This window comes from Cibotium barometz, chromosome 2 (assembly GCF_041138505.1).
Source record: "Cibotium barometz isolate CiBa-2024 chromosome 2, ASM4113850v1, whole genome shotgun sequence".
NCBI classification, from domain to species: Eukaryota; Viridiplantae; Streptophyta; class Polypodiopsida; order Cyatheales; family Cibotiaceae; genus Cibotium; species Cibotium barometz.
This window is the reverse complement of record NC_141047.1, coordinates 1481356-1505237: the sequence shown is the minus strand read 5'-3', so window position 1 is coordinate 1505237 and position 23882 is coordinate 1481356. Positions and strand designations below refer to the sequence as shown.

The 23882-nt window shown below is 41.5% G+C and overlaps 2 protein-coding genes across 4 annotated transcripts in view; both read left to right on the top strand.

Moving 5' to 3' along the window:
* Positions 1-2237: 2237 nt before the first annotated feature.
* LOC147640543 (tubulin alpha-1 chain-like) lies at positions 2238-4470 on the top strand. Its single transcript, XM_086812829.1, has 4 exons — positions 2238-2411; positions 2562-2796; positions 2915-3285; positions 3448-4470. Exons 1-4 carry the CDS (start codon positions 2319-2321, stop codon positions 4102-4104), a joined length of 1356 nt encoding a protein of 451 aa, XP_086668955.1. The 5' UTR covers positions 2238-2318; the 3' UTR covers positions 4105-4470.
* Positions 4471-18297: 13827 nt separating this feature from the next.
* Positions 18298-23882, top strand: part of LOC147640542 (cytochrome b561 and DOMON domain-containing protein At3g07570-like) — a 33589-nt gene continuing 28004 nt past the window's right edge. The window contains exon 1 of one of the 3 annotated variants that reach the window (XM_086812822.1): positions 18298-18638. In XM_086812822.1, coding sequence (XP_086668948.1) covers positions 18441-18638 — 198 coding nt within the window. In that variant the 5' untranslated portion in view covers positions 18298-18440. Of the gene's footprint in view, positions 18639-20447; positions 20889-23882 lie in introns of those variants that run through there. The other 2 variants (XR_015267972.1, XM_086812809.1) reach the window with 2 other exon arrangements.

The following is a 23882-nucleotide window of genomic DNA, read 5'->3' as shown; positions in this document are numbered from 1 at the left end:
CATACACCATGGTATAAGCGCCAACTTGCCTCTGATCCAGACACGTACCATGCATCCAAATATTGACTAACATTGAATATAACATGATTTTGCAAGGGAAGATGAATATGCAACCTTTATATATCTAGCTTTTTTTCATACAGATCATACTGGTATAAGCACCAACTTGCCTCTGATGCAGACACGTACCGTGCATATAGATAATGACTAACCTCATCAATAACCCCATGCGTATCTTGTAACTCTATATTAGCTCTATCATGTCCCTTATATACATACTTATACAAATATTTCACTACTATAATGGTAGAGCATACTTGAATGTTAATGTGGGCTTTGTATCTCATAGTAGAGAGAAAAGGGTTTATGGAACAACCCATTGACTATCCACCCTATGATCCTTTACTTGGATGAAATTACCATCATCTTGCCACATGTAAGTTGGATACCCATTCTCATCAACAATAGTAGTCTCAAAAAACTTGCGAGGATAATGATGTTTGCAACTCCTGTTAACCATGCAAGGAGAGTGCATATTTAGTTCCCTGCATGGTCCATGAACATTACAATGACTGATTATCTTGGCAACTCAAGAAACATCGCCTTATCTGGAAGTTTAGCATATACCAACTTATCATAGTGAGTAATCTCAGTAGGTTTACATGTACCCTCCAATATCAATAATATATGTGCATGTGGAAAGCCTCTTTTTTGAAATTCAATAACAGAAACAAATCCTACTACCCTTTCAAATAATGCTTTTTTCACCAATAAGTGTAACTTATCATTAGAGATCTCCATTTGTTGAAATCCAAATTGAACATCTTTAAACTTTGCAAGATCTCTTTATATCTTAGTCAACATGTTTTATAACTATGTATACCAGCACTATGAACATGTAGATACCTCCTGGTTAGCAAAAGAGGAAACAATGTATACTAGTACTTAGCGAGCCATATTATTTCCTCTCTAAAATCCTAATATTAGCAACCATGAAGAAGTTCTTTACTTTTCAAGCACATTTCTCTGCTATTTAAAGGTGAACAGATATATATGTACATAGAAACTTATACTTGGTACGATGACATGCATGTCTATTCTCTGTGCATGTCAAAGAGTAGGTCAAAACCCTCTGAAAACAAGTCCAAATTTTTTATTGCCCCAAGCACTTTACAATACACATCGGTTAGCATGGGTTAGAGAGAGAGAGAGAGAGAGAGAGAGAGAGAGAGAGAGAGAGAGAGAGAGAGAGAGAGAGAGTTAAGAAAAGTTAGAGAGAAAGTGAGTTCATTTGTTAAAAGCAATATTACAAAAGAGATACCTAAAGAGAGCTTTGTTTGACAAGAAGTGGTTCAAACCATAATACCTCAGTAAAGTTTGTTTGTTATTTTCATGTGTGTCATATATTCACCTTTTTCGTGGTGGGATTAATTAATTAATGCCCATACCTTAGGTGAACCTAAGTCGTTCTTGATCGCCTGTGCTCCCATCGCAACCACCTGCCCATGCTCTCCTCATGGTCGCTTGTTGGCTTCCCCTCGGCCACCCCTCGCTTGGCTACTTACCTACCTTGCATATAGTTCCCTCACCCACCTCCTCTCGCCAGAGTCCTCACCCTCACCTCTCCTTCCCTCGCCCGCTAGAACTTAGTGTTGGGCTCCCCTCCCATCACCTGCTCGCCCCCCTCCCATCACCTACACGAAGTCACCTGCTGCCCTCCCCTCCCATCGCCTGCACGCCTCCCCTCAACCTCACCTCCCCTCAACCTCACCTCCTCTCACCCGCCTGCTCCTCTCCCATCGCCTGCACGCCTCCCCTCAACCTCACCTCCTCTCACCCGCCTGCTCCTCTCCCCTCCCCTCACCTGCTCACTTGCAAGAGCAAAGTGTTGGGGAAGAAGAATTCAAATGCAAAGCACACTTTCAGTTTTCTGGAAGCATGGAGAGCTCCAAGTAGTACTACTTGCCAAGAAAGAAAGATTAGATTATATTTCTCACCTTTAGATTATATTTCTCACCTTTAGTTACGAAAGTCCTGGTTAATTAATAAATATAAAAAACGTTTTGGTAGCTAGAGAGAGCGCTCACTGTGTGAAAACCCTAGAGATACAGAGTATTTTGAAATTCGAACGGCTAGGCGCCCCCGGTCACTAAAATTTAAACCTATCGGCGCGCAATCGATCGTACTACAACGGTCCACTCGGGCGCCCTACTAAGAGACACCTACGAGCGCGCTCTCCTTTCAGTCATTTCTTTCCAAGGCTCACTCTCACCTGCTCTGGGTATTTCTCTTGCTCTTGCCTTTGCTACTGGAAGAAGATGAGGGAGTGCATCTCCATCCATATTGGCCAGGCCGGCATTCAGGTCGGCAACGCCTGCTGGGAGCTCTACTGCCTTGAGCATGGCATCCAGGTATGAATCAAAGGGGAAGGGTTTCTTAGCGTAAGGTTAAGGGGTCAGAATTAGGGTTCAGCATTGATTGTTAACCTTCTGGTGTCTTTGATTCTTGCACTGCTTGACCGAGATTATAGTAAGGTTACTGATGGTGGTCGCCTATTGCAGCCCGATGGGCAGATGCCGAGCGACAAGACTGTCGGGGGCGGGGACGACGCCTTCAACACCTTCTTCAGCGAGACGGGATCGGGGAAGCACGTGCCGCGCGCAGTTTTCCTGGATCTGGAGCCAACGGTGGTCGACGAAGTGCGCGTTGGAACCTACCGCCAGCTCTTCCACCCGGAGCAGCTTATCAGCGGCAAGGAGGACGCAGCCAACAACTTTGCCCGAGGCCATTACACCAGTAAGTGCGCTACGAATTTCTATCGTCGTAAACTCCCGTCAAGAAATATCGCGTCACAACCTTCCGCCGAGGATCCAGTCCTCTACATGCCTTGACTCCTCTGCCTCCTTTCTTGCAGTCGGAAAGGAGATCGTAGACGTCTGCTTGGACCGCATCCGGAAGCTCGCAGACAACTGCACTGGCCTGCAAGGCTTCCTGGTGTTCCACGCTGTGGGAGGAGGCACGGGCTCAGGGCTGGGATCTTTGCTCCTGGAGCGTTTGTCTGTTGACTACGGCAAGAAGTCCAAGTTAGGGTTTACAGTGTACCCATCGCCGCAGGTATCCACCTCGGTGGTCGAACCCTACAACAGCGTTCTCTCTACCCACTCCCTTCTTGAGCACACCGATGTTTCTGTTCTTCTCGACAACGAGGCAATCTACGACATTTGCAGACGCTCTCTTGATATCGAGCGCCCCACTTACACAAATCTCAACAGGCTGGTCTCTCAGGCAAGTCTTCATCGCTCAAACTTGTGCGAAACACTAGTTCTCTTTAATGCATTTTCTTGACTGTTTCCTCTTCTGCCGAATCGTAAGCTGATATTTTCTCGGATTTTCACATTTTCCTTGTCTGCACATAATTTTCTAATCCTAATCCTAATTTACGTGCAGGTCATATCATCTCTCACGGCTTCCCTCCGTTTTGACGGTGCGTTGAACGTGGACGTGACAGAGTTCCAGACGAACCTGGTGCCGTATCCGCGGATCCACTTCATGCTGTCCTCGTATGCGCCGGTGATCTCGGCGGACAAAGCCTATCACGAGCAGCTGTCGGTGGCGGAGATCACCAACAGCGCCTTCGAGCCGGCGTCGATGATGGCCAAATGCGACCCTAGGCACGGTAAGTACATGGCGTGCTGCCTTATGTACAGGGGGGACGTGGTGCCGAAAGATGTGAACGCGGCGGTCGCCACCATCAAGACCAAGCGGACCATACAGTTCGTGGACTGGTGTCCGACGGGGTTCAAGTGCGGAATCAACTACCAGCCGCCCACCGTGGTTCCCGGCGGAGACCTTGCTAAAGTTCAGAGGGCGGTCTGCATGATTTCCAACTCCACCAGCGTCGCCGAGGTCTTCTCCCGCATAGACCACAAGTTCGACCTCATGTATGCAAAGAGGGCCTTCGTGCATTGGTACGTAGGCGAAGGCATGGAGGAGGGCGAGTTTTCCGAGGCCCGCGAGGACCTTGCCGCCCTCGAGAAAGATTACGAGGAAGTGGGTGCAGAGGCTGGAGAGGAGGATGAAGGCGATGAGGGTGAAGAGTACTGAGTCCAGTTTCATTTATTATTTGCTGTCGTGTTAGCTGTTTGCATAGTTAGATATGGAAGTAGTGTGTGGTCAAGCTTTTTTTGAATCTGCAGGGGTAATTAGATATGTTCTAAAAGTAGGTAAGTACAGAGGCTGGAGATGAGGATGACGCCGATGAGTGAATAGTATTGAGTATAGTTCCATTCATATGTGCTATCTAGTTACCTGCTTAATTAGTTAGGTAGGTATTCAAGCTTCTTTGAATCTGCATGGTTGGTTAGATTTTATCTAAAACTCTACCTTCATCCCAAGCAGTGTTTCTGCTCTTGTTATGTAAACATCATCTGTCGAGAGAATTCAGAAATTAATAGTCGGTGTTTTCTTAAGTGAAACGGTGCTGTTATCACCTTTCTTCTCATTCTAGGGGACGAATGGAGAGTCGAAACATTCAAATTGTATGCATTGCATAGAGGTATTTCATGATGGCTGGGAGGACCACAAAGTGAAGTCGCGTGTTGTATTTGAAGGGACAAACAGAAAATTACGAAGGATCTATGACTGGATGGTTGGTTAGGTTTTATCTAAAACTCTACCTTCATCCCAAGCAGTGTTTCTGCTCTTGTTAAGTAAACATCATCTGTCGAGAGAATTCGGAAATTAATAGTCGGTGTTTTTCTTAAGTGAAACGGTGCTAGAGTGACCATCAAAAGTATGGTAGTGTTTCAAATCTTTCTGGGTGTTTTATTTTGGAAATTATAGGTACATGCAACGTCTCTCAAGGTACACTACCATACTCCCCGTTCTCGTTTACATGCTCTCGTACAAGGTACCTTCTGGAGGTTTTCCCCTCTCCACTCGGAGGCAATAGTCTCCTCCGTATATCTATTCGGAGGAAACTGGCTAGAAGGGGATGCGAGTGGAAACAGGAAACAGGTTCGAACAGGGTAAGGCAAGGAATAGGCGGAGGTTGATAGGGCTTTGGATGCAGGTTTGGACGGTGAACAGCTGTTGGGTGAGCAGGGAAAGGGTGACAACTTTCTCTCTAGCAAGCCTAGGGTGTCTAGGGTGTCGGGTATGAAAATGATTCTTTCCTTTAACTTGGAGGCAACAGTGTCTATCTATCTCGGAGTATCTCTGTCTGGGGGAAATTGGGTAGAAGAGGTTCAAAGGGTGAGGGAGGCGGAGGGTGAGGGGTATCTCTGTCTGGGGGAAATTGGGTAGAAGGGGTTCAAAGGGTGAGGGTTTAAGGGGGAATGAACGAGCAGGGAAGGGAGGACATCCTCTCTAGAAAGTCTAGGGTGTTGGGGTGTCATGGTTAGAAACATTTCTCTTGCCCCCTCTCCCCAACAATCTCTCTCTCCTCATCTCTGTTTCTGGGAACAGGCAGATTGATGAATCTTGGGGACCAAGTGACATGGGGTCTTAAAGATCTCCTTCTGCAATGCCTTTTTTGACCGTCGAATAAAGTAAATTAAATTGAAAATGCTTGAAAGTAAACTAGTTTACTAAACAAGCATAGTTTATTTCTCCTAGTTTACTAAGTGATCATAGTTTATTTCTTAGTTTACATCATAGAATGAGGGTGAATTTGGATTTAGGACGTAGAAAATTTAAGAATAAGATGTTATGTGTAAAAAAGAAGATTTGAACTCAAGACCTTGGGTCACCATCTTACCACTACACTATACCTTCAAGTTATTATATTCCATGTTTTTCATCTTACTTTATTTGGCCTAGTTTGCTTCCTAATTGACTCAACCAAGTTTACAATCCTCTTTCAACGTTCTAGATATAATAATGTTTGTCAACTTTAGCTATGTGTGAGCAAAAAGTATAGTACACCCTTGCGTATGGATGCCTTTTCATGCTTTCATCTTACCACTACACTATACCTTCAAGTTATTATATTCCATGTTTTTCATCTTACTTTATTTGGCCTAGTTTGCTTCCTAATTGACTCAACCAAGTTTACAATCCTCTTTCAATGTTTTAGATGTAATAATGTTTGTCAACTTTAGCTATGTGTGAGAGCAAAAAGTATAGTACACCCTTGCGTATGGGTGCCTTTTCATGCTTTTATTGTATGTATGCGTATATGTATGTATGGATGTATAGAGACATGGAGTGGGAACTATTTTGCATATGAGAGAATGAGATAAAACCAAACAACTTGGTGTTTGGAACGGTATGGCCTTTTAAACTACAAATGTTGCAAGAGACTGTGTATGACCAAGACCAAATGGAGAAAGCAGAAGGCAAACCCTAGATGATCTCACACATTAAAGTACTACTATGTGTGTATAGATGAACAAAGTATAAGTACAAAGCTTTAAAATTTACTAAAACTAGATTTATATATGATTCTAGTAAATAGTATATAGCACACCTTTTCATGCTTTCATTATAATTAGTTTCAAGAAGTTTGTCATATATAACTATGGATAAAAATCCAAAACTTCTCATGGTGAGTAAAAAGAATCATCCTACTTGGTAATTTGACCAATTTCTAGTTTACACAAGCATCCCAGTTCAATGAATTATTGGTTGCTTCTTCAGTTACCTTGGTAATTTGCTAGGTTTGAATTACCAAAAATTGTTAAATAATAGTATGAAGCTTGTCTACTTTTTCTTTCTCCTTGTTAGTAATATTTAAAATGGCATTAGATATAGCTAATTGGGTTGAGATTCCTCTAGTTTTAAGATGATTATCTATGTTTTCTATGATTAGATATAACCTTTGGTATTGAGGTCTTGAGGTCGTTGTAGTTGGGAAAGCAATAACAATAAATATATTTAGACAATCACTGATCATGTGCTCGGTTTATTGGTAATTAAAGTATATGCATTCCTATCTTTCTAAAATTGGGTTAAAATTTCTATATTTTTATGATGGTTATCTATGATTTCTATGTAGCATTAAAGCTAAAAGCCTTTGATATCGGGATCTTGGGGTCATTGGAGTTGGGAAAGCAATATATGTTGTCAATGACTCATCATGTGCTCAGTTTATTGGTATTTAAAGTATTTGCATTCTTTTCTTTTTTAAGTGGCATTTAATGTAGCTAAGTGGGTTGCAATTTCTCTAGTTTTTAGATAGTTGTCTATAATTTCTAGATAGCTAAAAATCCTTTAGTATAGGGATCTTGGGTTTGTTGGAGTTGGGAAAGCAAAAATAACAATACATATATTTAATTTAGACACTCATCATGTGCTCGGTTTATGGGTATTTTATTGTATTTGCATTCTTTTCTAAGACAACTTGTGTGGTTTTCAAATAATTTGGAGTTTACATTTTGACAATTGTATTGTCTCATAGGCATTCTCTCTTTTGCTAGAATATTATTTTCTAACATATAAATTGATCAAAAGTGACTTTATATTTTTAACCTAATCTTGGTCATATTTTGAAACACTATTTTACACAAGTATAATTATTTAATTGTGTATATCAATTTACATCACTCTTTTCTTTCATAATTTCTTAGAGAGAAAATTATGGATTTGTAAAAAAGTTTACGAATTAAGGTATGGATTTGTACATCTCGGGGTAGAGGAAAACATGACAGGTATCTTTCTTATTGTTAAAAATACCTTATAATATGTCAAGTATACAAAACGATGTTAACTTGCAGAGTGATTTATATATCTTCTTTTTTGATGATGATCGTATACTTGTGTCACCCAAGTCAATGGTGAATTATTACCCGAATAGAAAGGTGTGGTTGGGCTTGGCATATGGAAAGGGAGCTTTGGAACACACAACTCTACACTTCTAAGCTTTCCTCATTTCCTTCAGAATGTTGAAGTTTTGGGAAAACCTTATTGTTCTTGCGTGTTTCAGAATGAGCTTTCCTCATTTCCTTTAGAATGTAGAAGTTTTGGGAAAACCTTATTGTTCTTGCTTGTTTCAGAATGTGGAAAGGCTTTCCCTTTCTTGGCTTCTTCTCAGCCTTTGTTGTTGCCAGTCCAGGGCCCTTACCTTGTCTCCTTGTAGTAGCTTTTGTCCTCGCCCCATGAGCTATGAAAAATCTTGGAAAAAAGAGACATAACTCTCTCTCTCTCTCTCTCTCTCTCTCTCTCTCTCTCTCTCTCTCAATGTGTGCCTCTTGGAGTGCAATGTGTGTGTGTGTGTGTGTGTGTGTGTGTGTAGCGACACCTCTCTCTCTCTCTCTCTCTCTCCCTCTCTCTCTCTCTCTCTCTCTCTCACACACACACACATACAAACATGCATGCACAGACAGACACACAATCTTTCATACACACACACACACACATAGAGACACACAGATAGACACACACACACACACACACACGGAGAAACATATACAACACAGACACACACATACAATACACCAACAAAGAGAGAGAGAGAGAGAGAGAGAGAGAGAGAGAGAGAGAGAGTGTGTGTGTGGTTTGTGCAGTTTGGTGCGATATGGCGCTTGCAAGAGGAATGGAAGTGTGCTATCGCGCCAAACTGCATAAATATAGATAAAGGGGTCACTCGGGTGCTAATTTCTCCTAGTGTTTTATTGACCAGAACAGAGAAGGCTTAAGCGTGGAGCCACGGTGCTGGATGCAAAATTAAGTGCTGTGGGGAGGAGCGATGTGCTGATGATGATGAAGGCTCCAAAGCTGTTGAGGACCACAAAGAAAAGGTATATTGACTTCACTGTTGTTGAGGACCCTGAGGAAATTATGGCATGGATAGAGGAGCCACAGCTTGTGAGAGGACAGACAGAGGAGCAAGTATTTCGAACTGACGACCAGGATATGGGGGCAGATGAAGATGAATAGGAGAAAGTCGATGCTCTCAATCTGGTGTCCCTCTCCAAACAACCTACTCGCCCCAGAGGCCCTCTATTACGAGGGATTTAGATTTCTCAATGGAGGCTAAGGAGGAGAAAGGGCCAACTGGTGATACAGAGATGTAGAAGAAGAAGAAGAAGAAGTTGCCAGTTCTTAGCACAGACATGAAGGAGAAGAAGAAGAAGAAGAAGAAGAAGAAGCAGCCACAGACATGGACAAAAAGGAGGAAATTGTTGAGAGCAATGATCTTGCATTAATTGATGAGAGACTTTTCGATTTTGTTTGTAACACTAGAGCTGCTAATGACTTTCACATAATTGTTGAGATATTTAACAAGCCTTTTCCAGTAGAGTCAATTTTGGACCAGCATGCAGAGTATCTATCAAAACAGAGGGACAGTTTGAAAAAGCAGTATCCAAAGGAAGGTTGCTAATGGATCAGGCTTATGTGCACTTATTGGATTATGCACCAAGTAAGAATGCAAACAATGTTTTATTCAAGAAGTACCAACAACTCCCATCTTCCTACAAGCCTACTTGGTGTACCACACACATGAGTTGCTGCTGCTCTGCAGGCTGTCGTATGAGCCATTGGGATTCCTCTGCTACTTGCACTGCCTCTATAAAGAGCTTCCTGAAAGAGGTTAAGAATTGCATTATGAAGGTACCATTGAAGATGAGATTCCCCAAGAAGATGAGTTACCTTCTCAAGAGGCAGAAGTTGAGGAAGAGATACAGTTAGTACAAGAGGAAAAGAGACCAAGTCTATGGATATTGGAGCTCTTAAGACGTGCACCATACAGAGACCTTTGGATGTATATCTTTATAAAGTGGACCAGTGTGGTCTAATATTATCAGTATTGCCAGAATGTATTGTGGATAACAAACGTTATGTGCTACTACCTGACATTCAGAATATTTTTAGTCTTAGGGAAGATTTTGCTTTATGTGCTATTGCCAAATTTCAGGAAAAGAGAGCAGTGGTTTTGTCTCAGAAGAAGCTGACAGTGATGACTTAGCATTGGAGGAGAATTACAATAGTAAAGAGTGTCTCAGCATATGTTTGGGCAAAGCACAAAAGTTCAAAGATGATGGCTTTGTGCTAAACGATAGGACCTTCATGGAGCTTTAGGCCAAATATGGCTATGATAAGTTTAATGACTCCACACAAAGGAGTGGATGAACAGAGTACGAGAAGATAGCAAAAGTTCTATTAACCTTTGGCAAGACCAACTATTTGTGTGACAAATGAGACTCAGGTTCTCTCTCTCTCTCTCTCTCTCTCTCTCTCTCTCTCTCTCTCTCTCTCTCTCTCTCTCTCTCTCTCTCTCTCTCTATGTTTGTGTGTGTGTGTGTGTGTGTGTGTGTGTGTGAAGAAGTGATGTAGATTTATGTTTCCTTAATTATTTTGTTTTGCAGAGTACGTTTGAATTCAATGACGAATTCTTGTAACGGCATAAAAGGGAGTACTGTGACCGAGATGCAGCTCTCTCTCACTACCTATCCAAATTGTCTAAGGCAAAGATGATAATCTACCACAATGCCATGAGCTAGGAAGGGAGAGTTGCAAATTTTTTATTCAAGACAGTGTCCATGTTTCTAGGTGGAACAATTATTCCTAAGAGTTATGAGAAGATTATTTTGATACAGAAGTCTTCTTCCTTATAATTTTTGGATGCTACCCTGGTTATGCCAGGACCCGAAGGGGTTACTTTCATACCTATGCTGCAATAGCATTATCTCTAGGCATAGAGAACCCACATGAACAAGAAGAGTATGGCAAACACCGTTTGCTAAGGTATAAACGAAAGCCAGAACCACAGGAATTACAAAAGTCATTAGAATGGAAAAAGACATTGTAAAAGACTTATATATTACATCTATCTGTCCAACGATGATTAACAAAAATCTTTTGTTCTCTCCATTTGTTTTGTGCTTGTATGGCATCTGAGTTTTTAAATGCTTCGGAACGCTTCAAACTCTTCCTTTCCATATCTCTGAGTGTTTGCATCAGTTTGGATGACTTCAATGTTTCTTTTTTGTGTAGTTGTTTGCAATATCCTTCTTGTAGGCTGTTTGCCTTACTTCAATGTTTCTTTTTTTGTGTAGTTGTTTGCATCAGTTTGGATGACTTCAATGTTTCTTTTTTGTGTAATTGTTTGCAATATCCTTCCTGTAGGCTGTTTGCCTTACTTTTTCCACCACCACGTTATGTGAGCCTGAAATATGCATTTCATGCCATATAGTGTGATTTCTCAAACCCTTGTGTGTTTCAAATGCTAGGATCTCCATACTTGTTAATAAAGTAAGACATGTAGTTGTAGAGAATATGTTGCATAATAAAATATACAATGTAAGTTGTATCTAGGGCTATGAAATAAGAGTAAGCTAGAGTAATGTTGGTGTCACTCCAAGCAGCTCTGAATGCTTTTTTGAATGCTTGTAAGTTGTCTTGAAAGCGCTTTTTATCTTGTTGGGAGTAGTTAACTTTCTCACACATTTGGAACAGAGTATCAACTGAACGCCAAACATCTGCTTTGACATTCCTTGAATCACCTTCATGGTCTTTCACTACATTATGCAACTTTTTCCATTGTTGGTATTCGATTATGCTTGTATAGATTGTTGTATATTGCTTTCCTAACTTTGTGGGGTTTGTGTTGCTGATTATTCATTGGCTTGGAAAGAAATCTTCTTGCCTTAACACCTCCAATAGAAGGCTTCATTGGAACTTCCTTTTCATTAGATGACTTATTAGTGTCCTTCAGAATTTGGACATTACCTCCATGTAGTCCAATTTCAGATAGCACCTTCTCCAATGCACGGATGGCTTTTTTTCTCTCTGCTACATTCTTGATCTTCCAAGCAAAGCCAATGTAGAGATATGCCAGTTTCTCTATGATATGACACAAAACATGAAGCGTGCATATATGCACATTGAAAAGAGGAATCTCAAACACTGCTTATCCAAAATTTGTCTAAGTGGTGGTCGTCTCCACCACTTAGAGTCCATCACCCTTTGTGGAGTCCATGCAGTAAAGGCATGGAGACTTTGCATTGGCCCCTTTGCTTCTGCAATTAAATAAGCACTTGAGAGTCTTGAAGTCACCCTGCAAGATGCCATTCAACTTGAAAGTCCCCTCTTTTATCTACATGGAGCATCCTGGGTTACATTCATCTATTCTTTGATGAGATTGGGGATATGTGTATGATGAAATACCCAAAACAAGAATTCATGGTCCTTCTTAACCTCAAATGAACGTAGCCACCAGATGTTTATCTCAGACCGCACGTTAAAATACTTTGGATCATCCTTACTGCAATTCGAAAGAGCCCTATTCATAAGTGTTATTGTGACCCTTTCCATCTTTTTCTCCTTGATAATCTCGCACTCAACAAGCTTGATGACAAATTGAAGTACACCTCCTGTCTCCTCAAATAATGTAATATCATAGAACTCCACCATTCTCTTTTGCAAGACCTCCAAGTCCATGAATATATTGTTGTGTTCATTGTAGAATATGCTTCCACCTTCTCCCTTAAACTCTCCTACAATGTGGTATGAGTGACTAATATAATGAAGATGTTCTGTGTTTAAATCCTCCCTATGTCTCCAAACTTTTGTAGGTGTTGGAAGTAGCTTTGCTTTATACATACCTCATAGTAGTAAAGGGTTTTAATAGGTAAGCATTGGAGCTTATGCCTATTGAGGAGTGACTGGTGGGGTTGGCAAGGCCACTTGGTGCGGGGAGTATCTATCATGGTGCTAGAGTCCACCCTACTAGGTTTCTTTAGTACTAATAATGAGTTGTGTCATGGTTCTCGTGGCATTGGTAGTGACCATAAAATTATTGATATCTAGGCCTCACCATTGGACACTCTATACTTATATGATTTTGGCGGTAAACTACTCACCAAACCGTATCTCTTCATGGAAATAGATATGGGTGTCCTGCTTGAGGAAAAGGCTAGGGCTGTCCTTAAGGTTGGCCCTTGGGGCTAGCCCTGCCACTACTGGCCTAAACAGCTGAGCAGATTCTCTGCCACTCATCCATGCTCATGTCCTTGACAAGGACTCTCGCTGGTGTTGGTTGGGAACTCTTTGTCCCATTGAGGCTTTGGATGATGCATCCCCTATCTCATGGTTCATGTGGAGGACTCTACATCCTTGTCTTGTATATTATCTACTAGATCTATTACCTTGCATGGCAACCCTCATCAAAGCTGTAGTGTCTAGAGCTATAGAGATGGTCATGAAGGTGCTTCCTCTTAAGATCGATCATAAAATGATCAATGAGAAATAAATCATCCAGGCTTTTTATGGTTGTTGCATCTCTTATGGAGATACTTGGTTCTAGCAATGCAATCCCGCATGGTTTCTCCCTCCTCCTACTTGAGGTTATAGATTTGTGCACTGAGGTTCATCTGGCTCCACTGGGTGAGAATCCCACAACGACGAAAGGTTGTCTCAAGGCCTCGTTAGCTAGCTTTTCAAGTGGGTTTAGTGACGTAAACTATTGGCATGCCTTACCTTCTAGCAAAAACCCGAATAAACATGTCTTGGTGGGATCATAATCCATTGAACTTCTCTAGGCATTGAGTGGGATCTCCATTTCTATCAAATTTGGTAATCATCCTTGAGATGTGGAGCTACCTCTAGGACTTGAGTCCTATAGATACATATGATTGAGTCTATCCTTAAATTGGAATCAAGTCCTAGAGGCTAAATTCAAGTGTTGGTAAAGCTCTAGAAGTCTTAGATGTGATCTTGGACTTCATGATGTCAAGTACCATGGTTTGTAAACTAGGCTCACATATTTTCTTGGTATTTTCTTTTTATAAAATAATAATAATTGCAAAGGATAATAAATTTTCTTGGAATTTATAGCTGGTACAAATTGTATGATAGGAAAATCTTAAAAGGACATGAGTATGTATGTCCTCACAAGTCTTCAAAGTAGTAATAATTGGTCGGTACACTATTACACATACCTACCTCTAGACTCGCGTTTACAGGCTCATATGTTTAGACTCATGGGTCACGAGTCCAAGCTCACAGCTCACATGTCCAAACTTACATTTTTTTTGTGCACGCTATGGACTCATGTCTCCCAATCTAAGAGCTAGTTTGACTTGGTTTTTAGAGTTTTTGGATTTGATGGGAAGTGATTAAGGATCCTAATCCTAGATAATGGTAGTTATGCAAGTAATTAAATATTTTTTAATTGTTTTTTGTTAGATTTACAAGCTTTTAAGCTACCAATTTAAAAATTATGAAATGCATACACATAATTAACCACTATCCCACTCTAATCCACACCTAATGGAGCTTAATGGTCATGTTTTTTGAGTGGATTCCAATATTATAGAGTAGATATACTTGTGTGATGCTGCATTATGTTTCTTAAAAAAAAATGGTTTCATTGTGTGGGTCTATGCACTTCATTTAAAATTACTAAGAAAAATATGCTAATAATAACTATACAATTATAAATAAATTTCTTATGCTCTAATCGATGTTCCATTTAGTAGTCACCCATTTTGTCAAATTGTAATTGAATCCATCCACTACATTACAATTTAATGTGTACATAGAGAATATATTAACAACAAATAACTAATTAGAAAAATGACTTATTCCAAGCTACTACTCCTTGATGTGATAGCCTCATCTGTCAACTTTACAACTAAGATGGTAAACCATTAATATGCAAATGCAAAGCACAAATAAAAAACTATACAAAGTACAAATAAAAGTTCCATAAGAAATTGTTTGGTCATCAAAAAGTTGATAATTTAGCATCGATTGAGTAAAAAAATCACTTCTCACTTAATCTTTAAAAGTACATTTTCTAACAAGTCAACATAAGAAGAAGTCTTTACCTTGATTGGTTCTCCTTTTATATATTAATTTGGCATTGATAGAGTTGAAGTCTTTGCCTTGATCGGTTCTCCTTTTTAATATATTAATTTGGCATTGATAGAGTTAAAAAATCACTTCTCACTTAATCTTAAAAAAGTAAATTTTCTAACAAGTCAACATAAGAAGAAGTCTTTGCCTTGATTGGTTCTCCTTTCTTATATGAACACATTAACGGATCAATTGCAATTGATGATTTGGCGTTGATAGACTTAGAACAAGTTATAAATTTCCCTTTGCAAGTGGGTGTCCTTGGCCTATATTGTAAATAACTATAATTACAAACCTAAATGGGTGTCCTTGGTCGATATTGTAAATAATAACTACAATTACACAAACCAAAACTACATAACTGGCCTTATTCAACTCTTATAGATGTACATAGGTGCCTATATCTAGAACTCTTATAGATGTAGGTGCCTACATCTATTGGGCTTGAATTTTTGCAAGCATTTCTTTCTTATTTTCATCCTTTCTAAAGCATGTATTTATATTGTAAAGGGCTCCACGTCCCTTGGTATACTCGCCTATACAAGTCTAGACTCCAAGCTACATTCAAATTTGAAACATTAACTTTTCTAGTAAAAAGTGAATTGTAATCATTTTCAAGAGCCATCACCTCAAAAGAAGACAAAAATATACAATTAAATATACTAAATATTTGACATTAGCTTTTGTGGAATAAATCCAACTTTCTAAAATGTAATGATAGGCCATAAATAGTATGACACCAAATCTATCAATTTAAAAAATACACCTCCAATAAAAATTCAATAAGTTCGACCAAAATCCCCAGAAAACCCAATGAAATGCACGACCAAAAATCACACTCCTTGCATAATCCCAAATGCAGTAGTCTTGGCCTTGGACGATTCTCCTTCAATATATATTTATACAAGATTAACCACAACCCCACCTCCCTCCACGTGGGCAAAGGAGGTGGGGCTAATTCAAAATAACCACTCTTGCAAGCGTGAGGAGGAGCCAAATCTCACATCTTCCAATGCAATTTTAAATTTGAATCTAAGAAGATCTCATCTCACATCTTTCAATGAAATCTTTGTATACATGCTTACATACCCATAGATACACACACTTATATATATTATGTATGTATGTGTATCTATAGGTATGTAAGCATGTATATATAAATACTGTGCATGTGCATGTGTGTGTGTGTGTGTGAGAGAGAGAGAGAGAGAGAGAGAGAGAGAGAGAGAGAGAGAGAGAGATTACATGTAAGATGCATTTATTTGAGAGTGAGCACACCTCACCACTCATCCCTACCATTAAAATTTAATCTAAAATTTAATTAATTAAAATTATATATATGTGTGTAAATCTATTTCAGTGTGTGTGTGTGAGAGAGAGAGAGAGAGAGAGAGAGAGAGAGAGAGAGAGAGAGAGTTTCTATGTGAGAGAGTGTGTGTGCATGAGAGAGAGAGAGAGAGAGAGAGAGAGAGAGAGAGCTTGATAATTTCTATGTAGGAAATAGTTTGTTTGGGAGGAGATAGTGTGTGTTTTCATTAGTGTATGTGTGTGAGAGTGTGTAGGGGGGAAGAGTATGTGTTTGCATTAGTACATGTGCATGTGTGTACATGTGTGTGTGTGTGTGTGAGTGGAGAGGAGAGAGAGAGAGAGAGAGAGAGAGAGAGAGAGAGAGAAACACACAGAGAGACAGAGACATGGAAGTCTATGTGTGAGCGTGTGTAGGGGGAAAGAGTGTGTGTTTGCATTAGTACATGTGCATGTGTGTACATGTGTGTGTGTGTGTGTGTAAGAGAGAGAGAGAGAGAGAGAGAGAGAGAGTTTTGACATTTGAGAGTGTGTGCGTGTGTATGTGAGAGAAAGAGGGTGTGCATGTGCATGTGCATGTGTGTGTGTGTGTGTGTGAGAGAGAGAGAGAGAGAGAGAGAGAGAGAGAGAGAGAGAGATTACATATAAGATACATTTATTTGAGAGTGAGCACACCTCACCACTCATCCCTACCATTAGAATTTAATTAATTAAAATTATAATATGTGTGTGAATCTATTTAAGTGTGTGTGTGTGTGTGTGTGTGTGTGTGTGTGAGAGAGAGAGGCTGAGAATTTCTATGTAGGAGAGTTTGTGTGGGAGGAGATAGTGTGTGTTTTCATTAGTGTATGTGCGGTGTGTACATGTGTGTGTGTGTGTGTGTGAGAGAGAGAGAGAGAGAGAGAGAGAGAGAGAGACAGATAATTTCTATGTAGGAGATAGTTTGTGTGGGAAGAGAGAGTGTGCGTTTAGATTAGTGTATGTGCGGTGTGTACATGTGTGTTTGTGTGTGTGTGTGAGAGAGAGAGAGAGAGAGTATATGCATGCATGTGCGTACATCTGCATCTATGTGTAGAATGTGTAGAATGTGCGTACATCTGCATCTATGTGTAGAATGTGCTTGAGAGAGAGTGAGATGGGGCAGACCTGGAGAGAGAGAGAGAGAGATGTAATGAGGGAGGGTGAAAAGAGAGAGAAAGAGAATAAAAAGTAGCTTTTAATAAAATAAAAATTAAATAGAAAACATATATGTATATGTGTGTATACATGTGTATGTGTGTGTTTTTATTTACATTTATATATACATACATACATATGTATGTATATATATATATATATATTTGTGTGTGTGTGTGTGTGTGTGTTTAGATGTGTGTATGATATATCTATCTATATATTTAAAAGTGGCCACAACTTATCACCCATCTCCGCACATTAAAATTTAATCAAAATTAATTAAATTATGTCAATGTTTGTATTTATATTTTTAAATACATGTATATATGGATAAGTATATGTGTCTATGTATAGGTTTATGTATCTAAAACATAATATTGTATATACTATATATTTACATGTGTGTATGTGTACGTGAGAGAGAGAGAGAGAGAGAGAGAGAGAGAGAGAGAGAGAGCGCTTCTATGTGTGGGAGAGTGTAAGAAGAGAGAGAGAGTGTGTGCATGTGTGAGAGAGAGAGAGAGAGAGAGAGAGAGGAGAGAGAAGATGTGTATATGTATGTGCATGTGAGAGAGCGAGAGAGAGTTTCAACATTTGAGAGTGTGTGTATGTGACAGAGAGGGAGAGGGTCATGTGCATGTGCATGTGTGTGTGTGTGAGAGAGAGAGAGAGAGAGAGAGAGAGATGGTTGTAGAGAGGGAATAGTTCTTTTCTGGAACCTTGGTCTGGGGGGCAGCAATGCGAGGGTGCAATACTAGTATATATATATTGACACATCAATCCAAAATAGATAACATCAGTCTTCCCTCTTAATCCCAGAAAACCATATTTTCCAACGAGTCAAAATAAGAAGTCGTCTTGGCCTTGGCCGCCCTCCACTTGAACGTTGCATCCAACACCCAAGTGTGTAAAGTCCCGTTTTACCGGTCCAAAATTTGGAAGCATTAAATGTATAAGCCCGTCTCGACTCTCGAGCCCCAGCCGCAGCCGCCCTGCCGTATCGTTTGGCCTCGTGAGATCATCATAGCCTGCTGCAGATCTGTGTGTGAGAGCGCGCGGGAGAGTCGCAGAGAAAGAGAAAGAGAAAGAGAAAGAGAGGACAAGAAGCCTGCATTTGTGCCGATTGAAAGCACACTGGAGTGCCACGTTAGTAGAGCGACATGAAGAAGATGGGCACGGCCTGCTCGCTCTTCACGATTGCTCTCCTCCTCATTATCATCCTTGCGGCAGCAGGCCTTGTGGGCACTGTTCTTTCTCCAGACGACTGCTCTCAGAATGTGGACATCCCAGAATTGTCATTCTCGGCTTCCTCACTCTCCTGCGACGTCGTCTGGGACGAGTTCAACTTCATTCTCAGGGTAAGAACTCCCCACCCCACCCCCCCCCCCCCCCCCCCCCGCGGCCCGCGGCCCGCAAGCATTCTCTCTCCCTCTTTCACTCACTCACACACACACACACACGCCCCCCGGCACGCACACTTTTTCTATGGTTGCCATGAATTTCCACATGAATGAAGAAGCTTCTCGAGCTTTCCTCCCTTTGGATCGTGCGGCAATGTTGTGCTTCATGCACAAGAGTGGAGTTCTCTAATTGTCAGCTTTTACTCATACTCCCAGCATACTCCACTTGCCCACCTTCAGATGCGGCCAACATTTCAATCGTGCCAGGCCTTTGCTGAAGTGAATAATTAAAGTTTGCTTGAATCAAGAGATCTCACCTTCCTTGTCAACCTGAAATATGGAAGTTGTGTGATGGCATATACGCTCAGTAAGCTATGTTGTTGGCACATTCAGATCACCTCAACGTAGTCCTAACAAACACAGCATTTTGTACCTGTTTTTGTAATAGACATCACCTGAAGGGTACTTGTCTGGTTCATGTCCTAGGTGCCTTACTTAGTTGAGATCACATTACATGAGTATACTTCACCATTCTCATTTCAGCGAGCCGATGTGAAGTGGACAAGATAGCAGATTGGTCAGTTCCTCAGGATGTTTGAGAGCTGCACTAGTTTCTTGGACTAGCATAGGCTTACCGAGGACATTGAGACAAGTTCTCCAACACAATGGCTCCACCTTTTAACACTATCAAGGGGCTTATGCACAGAGAGAAGTTTCAGTTAAAAGAGAGGGTCACTCCCAGTCTAGTTGACCTAGCTTGTGCGTGACTATAGTTAACCCATGCAAGGGAACCCCATAGAGTAGACTACCAGGCTGTTATTGTTGTATTGGTTTCCGCCATCATTTCAAACCAAGCATTGCTAGGTAAGTTTGGAGCAAATTTGAATCTCTAGTGCCTTCCATCCTTAGTCAGATGTGCGGACGTAAATATAGCGTTTGATGTCCTCAATAGTGGCCCCAATCCCTCCCTAAAGAGGCAATGAAACCCCCCCTTGTATCTCATAGAGAGAGAGAGGGGGGAGAGAGAGAGGGGGGGGGCGTGCAGCAGAAGAATTGCAAATAGGATCACACAGAGGTTCTAACTTATTAATTCTTGTCTATGAAAGAATTTAGAATTGCATGTGAACTCTTACTATTCGGACAGACGTTGACATACTTTGGAGCGGATGGCATCATGGCCTGAGAGAGCCAAATGCCATGCTTGGCCAAGAGCTTCACGGCCTTTCCTGGCCAGACCTGCCAACAAGCAGAGGTCCGCAGGCCGACTGCATATGCGTTCACTCTGTTGCAGCGGTTGGGCATCTGTGAGGCCCTTGCAGGAGTTGTGGCCCGCCCGCCGCATGGCCCAGGAGTAGAGGAGTAGTCCGGGGTCATGTGGTCCCCATTCACCACCAACGACCCATTTGCCCAAGCCTCCATCATTGAAGATGCCTTCTAAAAGGCCCCAAATTGTTGCAACAAGCTCCGTGCATGTCTTCAACTATTGTACGAGGTGACAAGTGCACTATTATACATGGGCTAAGTGAGCAAGATTTTAACTTTTTAATGGTGTTAGTATTTGATTCGTATTTGGATATCACACATTTACGATATAATACAATTTCAATTGTGGATTGACATGAATTTGTCATTTTCTCTCCATTTCTGAGTGTTACGTGCTGCGAGAAGAGTTAATAAGCGAGCCGGACGCCTTTTGTAATTGGAAGCTACACTTTGGCCGCCCGCGGCCCATGCATCTCTCCGAGTGTGTAAAGTCCCGCTTCAGTCGCCTCCAATGCAAATTTACAGCATATGCATGGAGGGGCCTCCATGCATATGCTGTAAATTTGGAAGGATTAAGTCGCGCCTCGAGTCGCTTTTGACGAGTGGCCTTTCCTAGCCGCGGGCGGTCCCCCGTATCTTTCGGCCTCGTGAGAGCATCATAGCTGCTGCAGATCTGCAGATTTGCGCGTCTGCGCGCCTGTGAAAACATACCACCACCACAAGTGTGCTCCGTTTCGCTAGAGCGACATGAAGAAGTGGGGCGCGGGCTCCGTGCTCTCCACCATCTGTACCCTCCTCATTATCATCCTTGCGGCAGCCGACCTTGTAGGAGCTGTTCTTTCTCCAGACGACTGCTCTCAGAATGTGGACATCCCCGAATTGTCATTCTCGGCTTCCTCACTCTCTTGCGTCGTCGTCTGGGACGAGTTCAACTTCATTCTCAGGGTAAGCCTTCGCGCCCCCCCCACCCCCCACCCCCCCCCCCCCCCCCCACACACACACCCACCCACCCCACGCACCCCCCCCGGCACGCACGCTTTTTCTATTGTTGTCATGATTTAGAGCAGTTGACACATGAATGAAGAAGCTCCTCACTCTCTTGCGTCGTCGTCTGGGACGAGTTCAACTTCATTCTCAGGGTAAGCCTTCGCGCCCCCCCCCCCCCCCACACACACACACCCCCGGCACGCACGCTTTTTCTATTGTTGTCATGATTTAGAGCAGTTGACACATGAATGAAGAAGCTCCTCGAGACTGTGCTAGCCTTTGCTTCCTCTGGATCGTGCGGCAGTTTTGTGCTGAATCCACAAGAGTGGAGTTCTCTAGTCAGTTGCCCAATCCTCTGAATTGGGCCCTTCATTGATGAGATATGTTCCGTAAGCACTGCCGTTTTCTCTAGTAGTTGTCTTTCAAGCTCATACTCCACTTGCCCACCTTTAGGTGCGCCAATATCTCAATCCTGCCAGGCCTTTGTTGAAGAGAGAACACACATCGACAGAGAGAATCAAGAGATCTCACCTTCCTTATCAACTTGAACTATGGAAATTGTGTGGAACTTGTGGCATATACGCTCATGATCAGGAAGGAAGCTATGTTGCATTCAAGTTGCCTCTAACATAATTTGTGGTAATGTAATTGTCACTGTTTTGTAGCAGGATGGCATTGTGTATTTTATAAGAGGTGAAAGGAAAGCAACACGAGTTGAATTATTGCACATATATGTGGACACAACAATTAGTGCTTTGAGAATGAACTTGGAAATATTTTTCAATTTGTGATTTTCAAAGCCATAAATGGTGATAGACAATGCCAACTGAGTTCGACTAAAAGAGAAAAAGTCATGGTAGGTGCGTAAGTTAGAAAGGTTTTTCCTTTTCCATTTCAAGGTGTTACGGTGTAGGAGAGTAGCCTTTCCAAGATTTAGGGTAGGTATCAAGATTGCCCCGAGTTTAGTTAGCCTTGGTTTCATGTTCTCGGAGGATTTGGTGGGGGTTATGTGATTCATGAGGGATGTAATTTTTAAAGGGCCCATCGTTGTATTGTTGAGAGTTTAAATGGGTGTTGTTGCACAAGCAACATGTCTCTGTTTGGCAAGGGTAACATTACCATGGAGTAGTCTACCAAATTGTTTTTGGTGTATTGGGTTCCAATTGCAGATATACCAAAGGCCATCATTTTAAACTGTGATAGTAAGTTCTTGGGATAATTTCATAGGTCATTGTTGGATAAGTTTGGGCCAAAATTGAATGTCTATAGTGCTTTCCATCCTTAGTCAAATGTGCAAACATATATATTTAACTTGCTAGCATTTGATGTCTTCAAGTGCAATGTTTATGTAGAGGAGTTTTGAGTTTTTAGAGATAGAAAGAAGAGTGTAGGGGAATCACAAAAATAGCGTACACAAAGTCCTAAAACTACAAGAGTCCTAAAACTACGGTTGTATCGTGTACAAGAAATAGATTACAATTGAAATCAAGCACAACGAGAGGGATCTGAGAGGAAGACGTCACTGTGGAACCCATTGCTTTGTTTGTTGAATAACCTATGGCTGGATTTGCCTTGCAGAGAGATGCTTTGGAGAAGTTCAATGCTTGTATTTTGTAGATGATTATGATGATTTTGCTACTCACATATATATGTATTGTTATTGTTGGTTAGCTTGCTATTTGATGTTGGCGAGATTAGAGAATTGTCCACGACATGGTCCATTCGACGGCTTGCCGCGTGACACAGGCGGTTGCCCAAGACTTGTTTGTTGTCCACTACTACGTACACAGCTCGATGTTCTTCGGGTGTACCATATGGGAGGGGTGTCACATTCTCTGTACTTGCATTGCAACTCTTCTTAGTTGCACGGTGTGCACATAAAGTGTTCTTTTATAAAAGAAAAGTTTATCCGTGGTAGCTAAGATCTCGAACACTGTGAGCCTCGAAGGCTCACATTTTATCCATGCCGTGTCAACATAAAGACCCGCAAAGAAACTCACGAATGACTAACTCACTTGACCTGCACTTTTCCTTTGTTCAATTGTCCACGGAGAAACACTGCAGGTTGTTGAGTATGGCTGTTGAGTATCTCTTGGTAACCCATGGGGAGAACGCTTGAAAAAGTGCTTGACAAAATCTTGCTATCCACAATGCATCGGTTGAGCTGGGTCACAATACCCCCTTGCACCAACTCCAATGCACTTTGAAGGAAGAAAGCAGAACCAAGAAATATACTCTTGAAAAGAGTTGCATTAAATTTAGATCCATTAGTAATGTGCGGCACCTAAATGTCCGGATTACCATCTCTTTGTGGAACATACTCCAAGTAATATATCCGTTGATACAGCGAAGGCAAAACCCTGGTTGTTTTCGGTGTAGGCTCTAAGAAATCTATGCATTGTGAAGATACACCCATTGGCATATCTTCCTGTGTGGCGAGAAGAGAAACTCCACCCAATGCAAACGGTAGGTGAGAAGAGTCCTTGTGTACTAGCCTCAAAGCTAAAGCAACTACCATTGAGGCCAAAGATTCTCCAAGTAGTGCGAACGGCAACTGTGAAGACTCTCTCTCAAAGACTTGGCGTAAAACTTCCTATGTTTGAGCTTGTGGCATGATACAATGAAGCATCCTTGGTGTGTGCTCAACTCGAGAAATAAAAAAAGATGAGATGCATACACATGCATCTCCTTCATACTCATCCTTTGGTTCAAAAGAAGCTTCTTTCTTAGATTGTTTGTTTTTGAAGAAGCCTTCTCATTGGAAGGCACTTCCAAGGGCCTTGGATAATCCTTCACAATGTGCTATGTAGAGTCGAACTTAAAAAATTGACCGACCAATTGCTTGGCTCAGATCTCGTCTTGAGAGAGTTGTGTCCACGACACAGTTGCCGGACTTTTTGTCGAGTCCTAGACGTGGGACTCTCATGTGTCATGAGAGTCGTAGTAAGATGA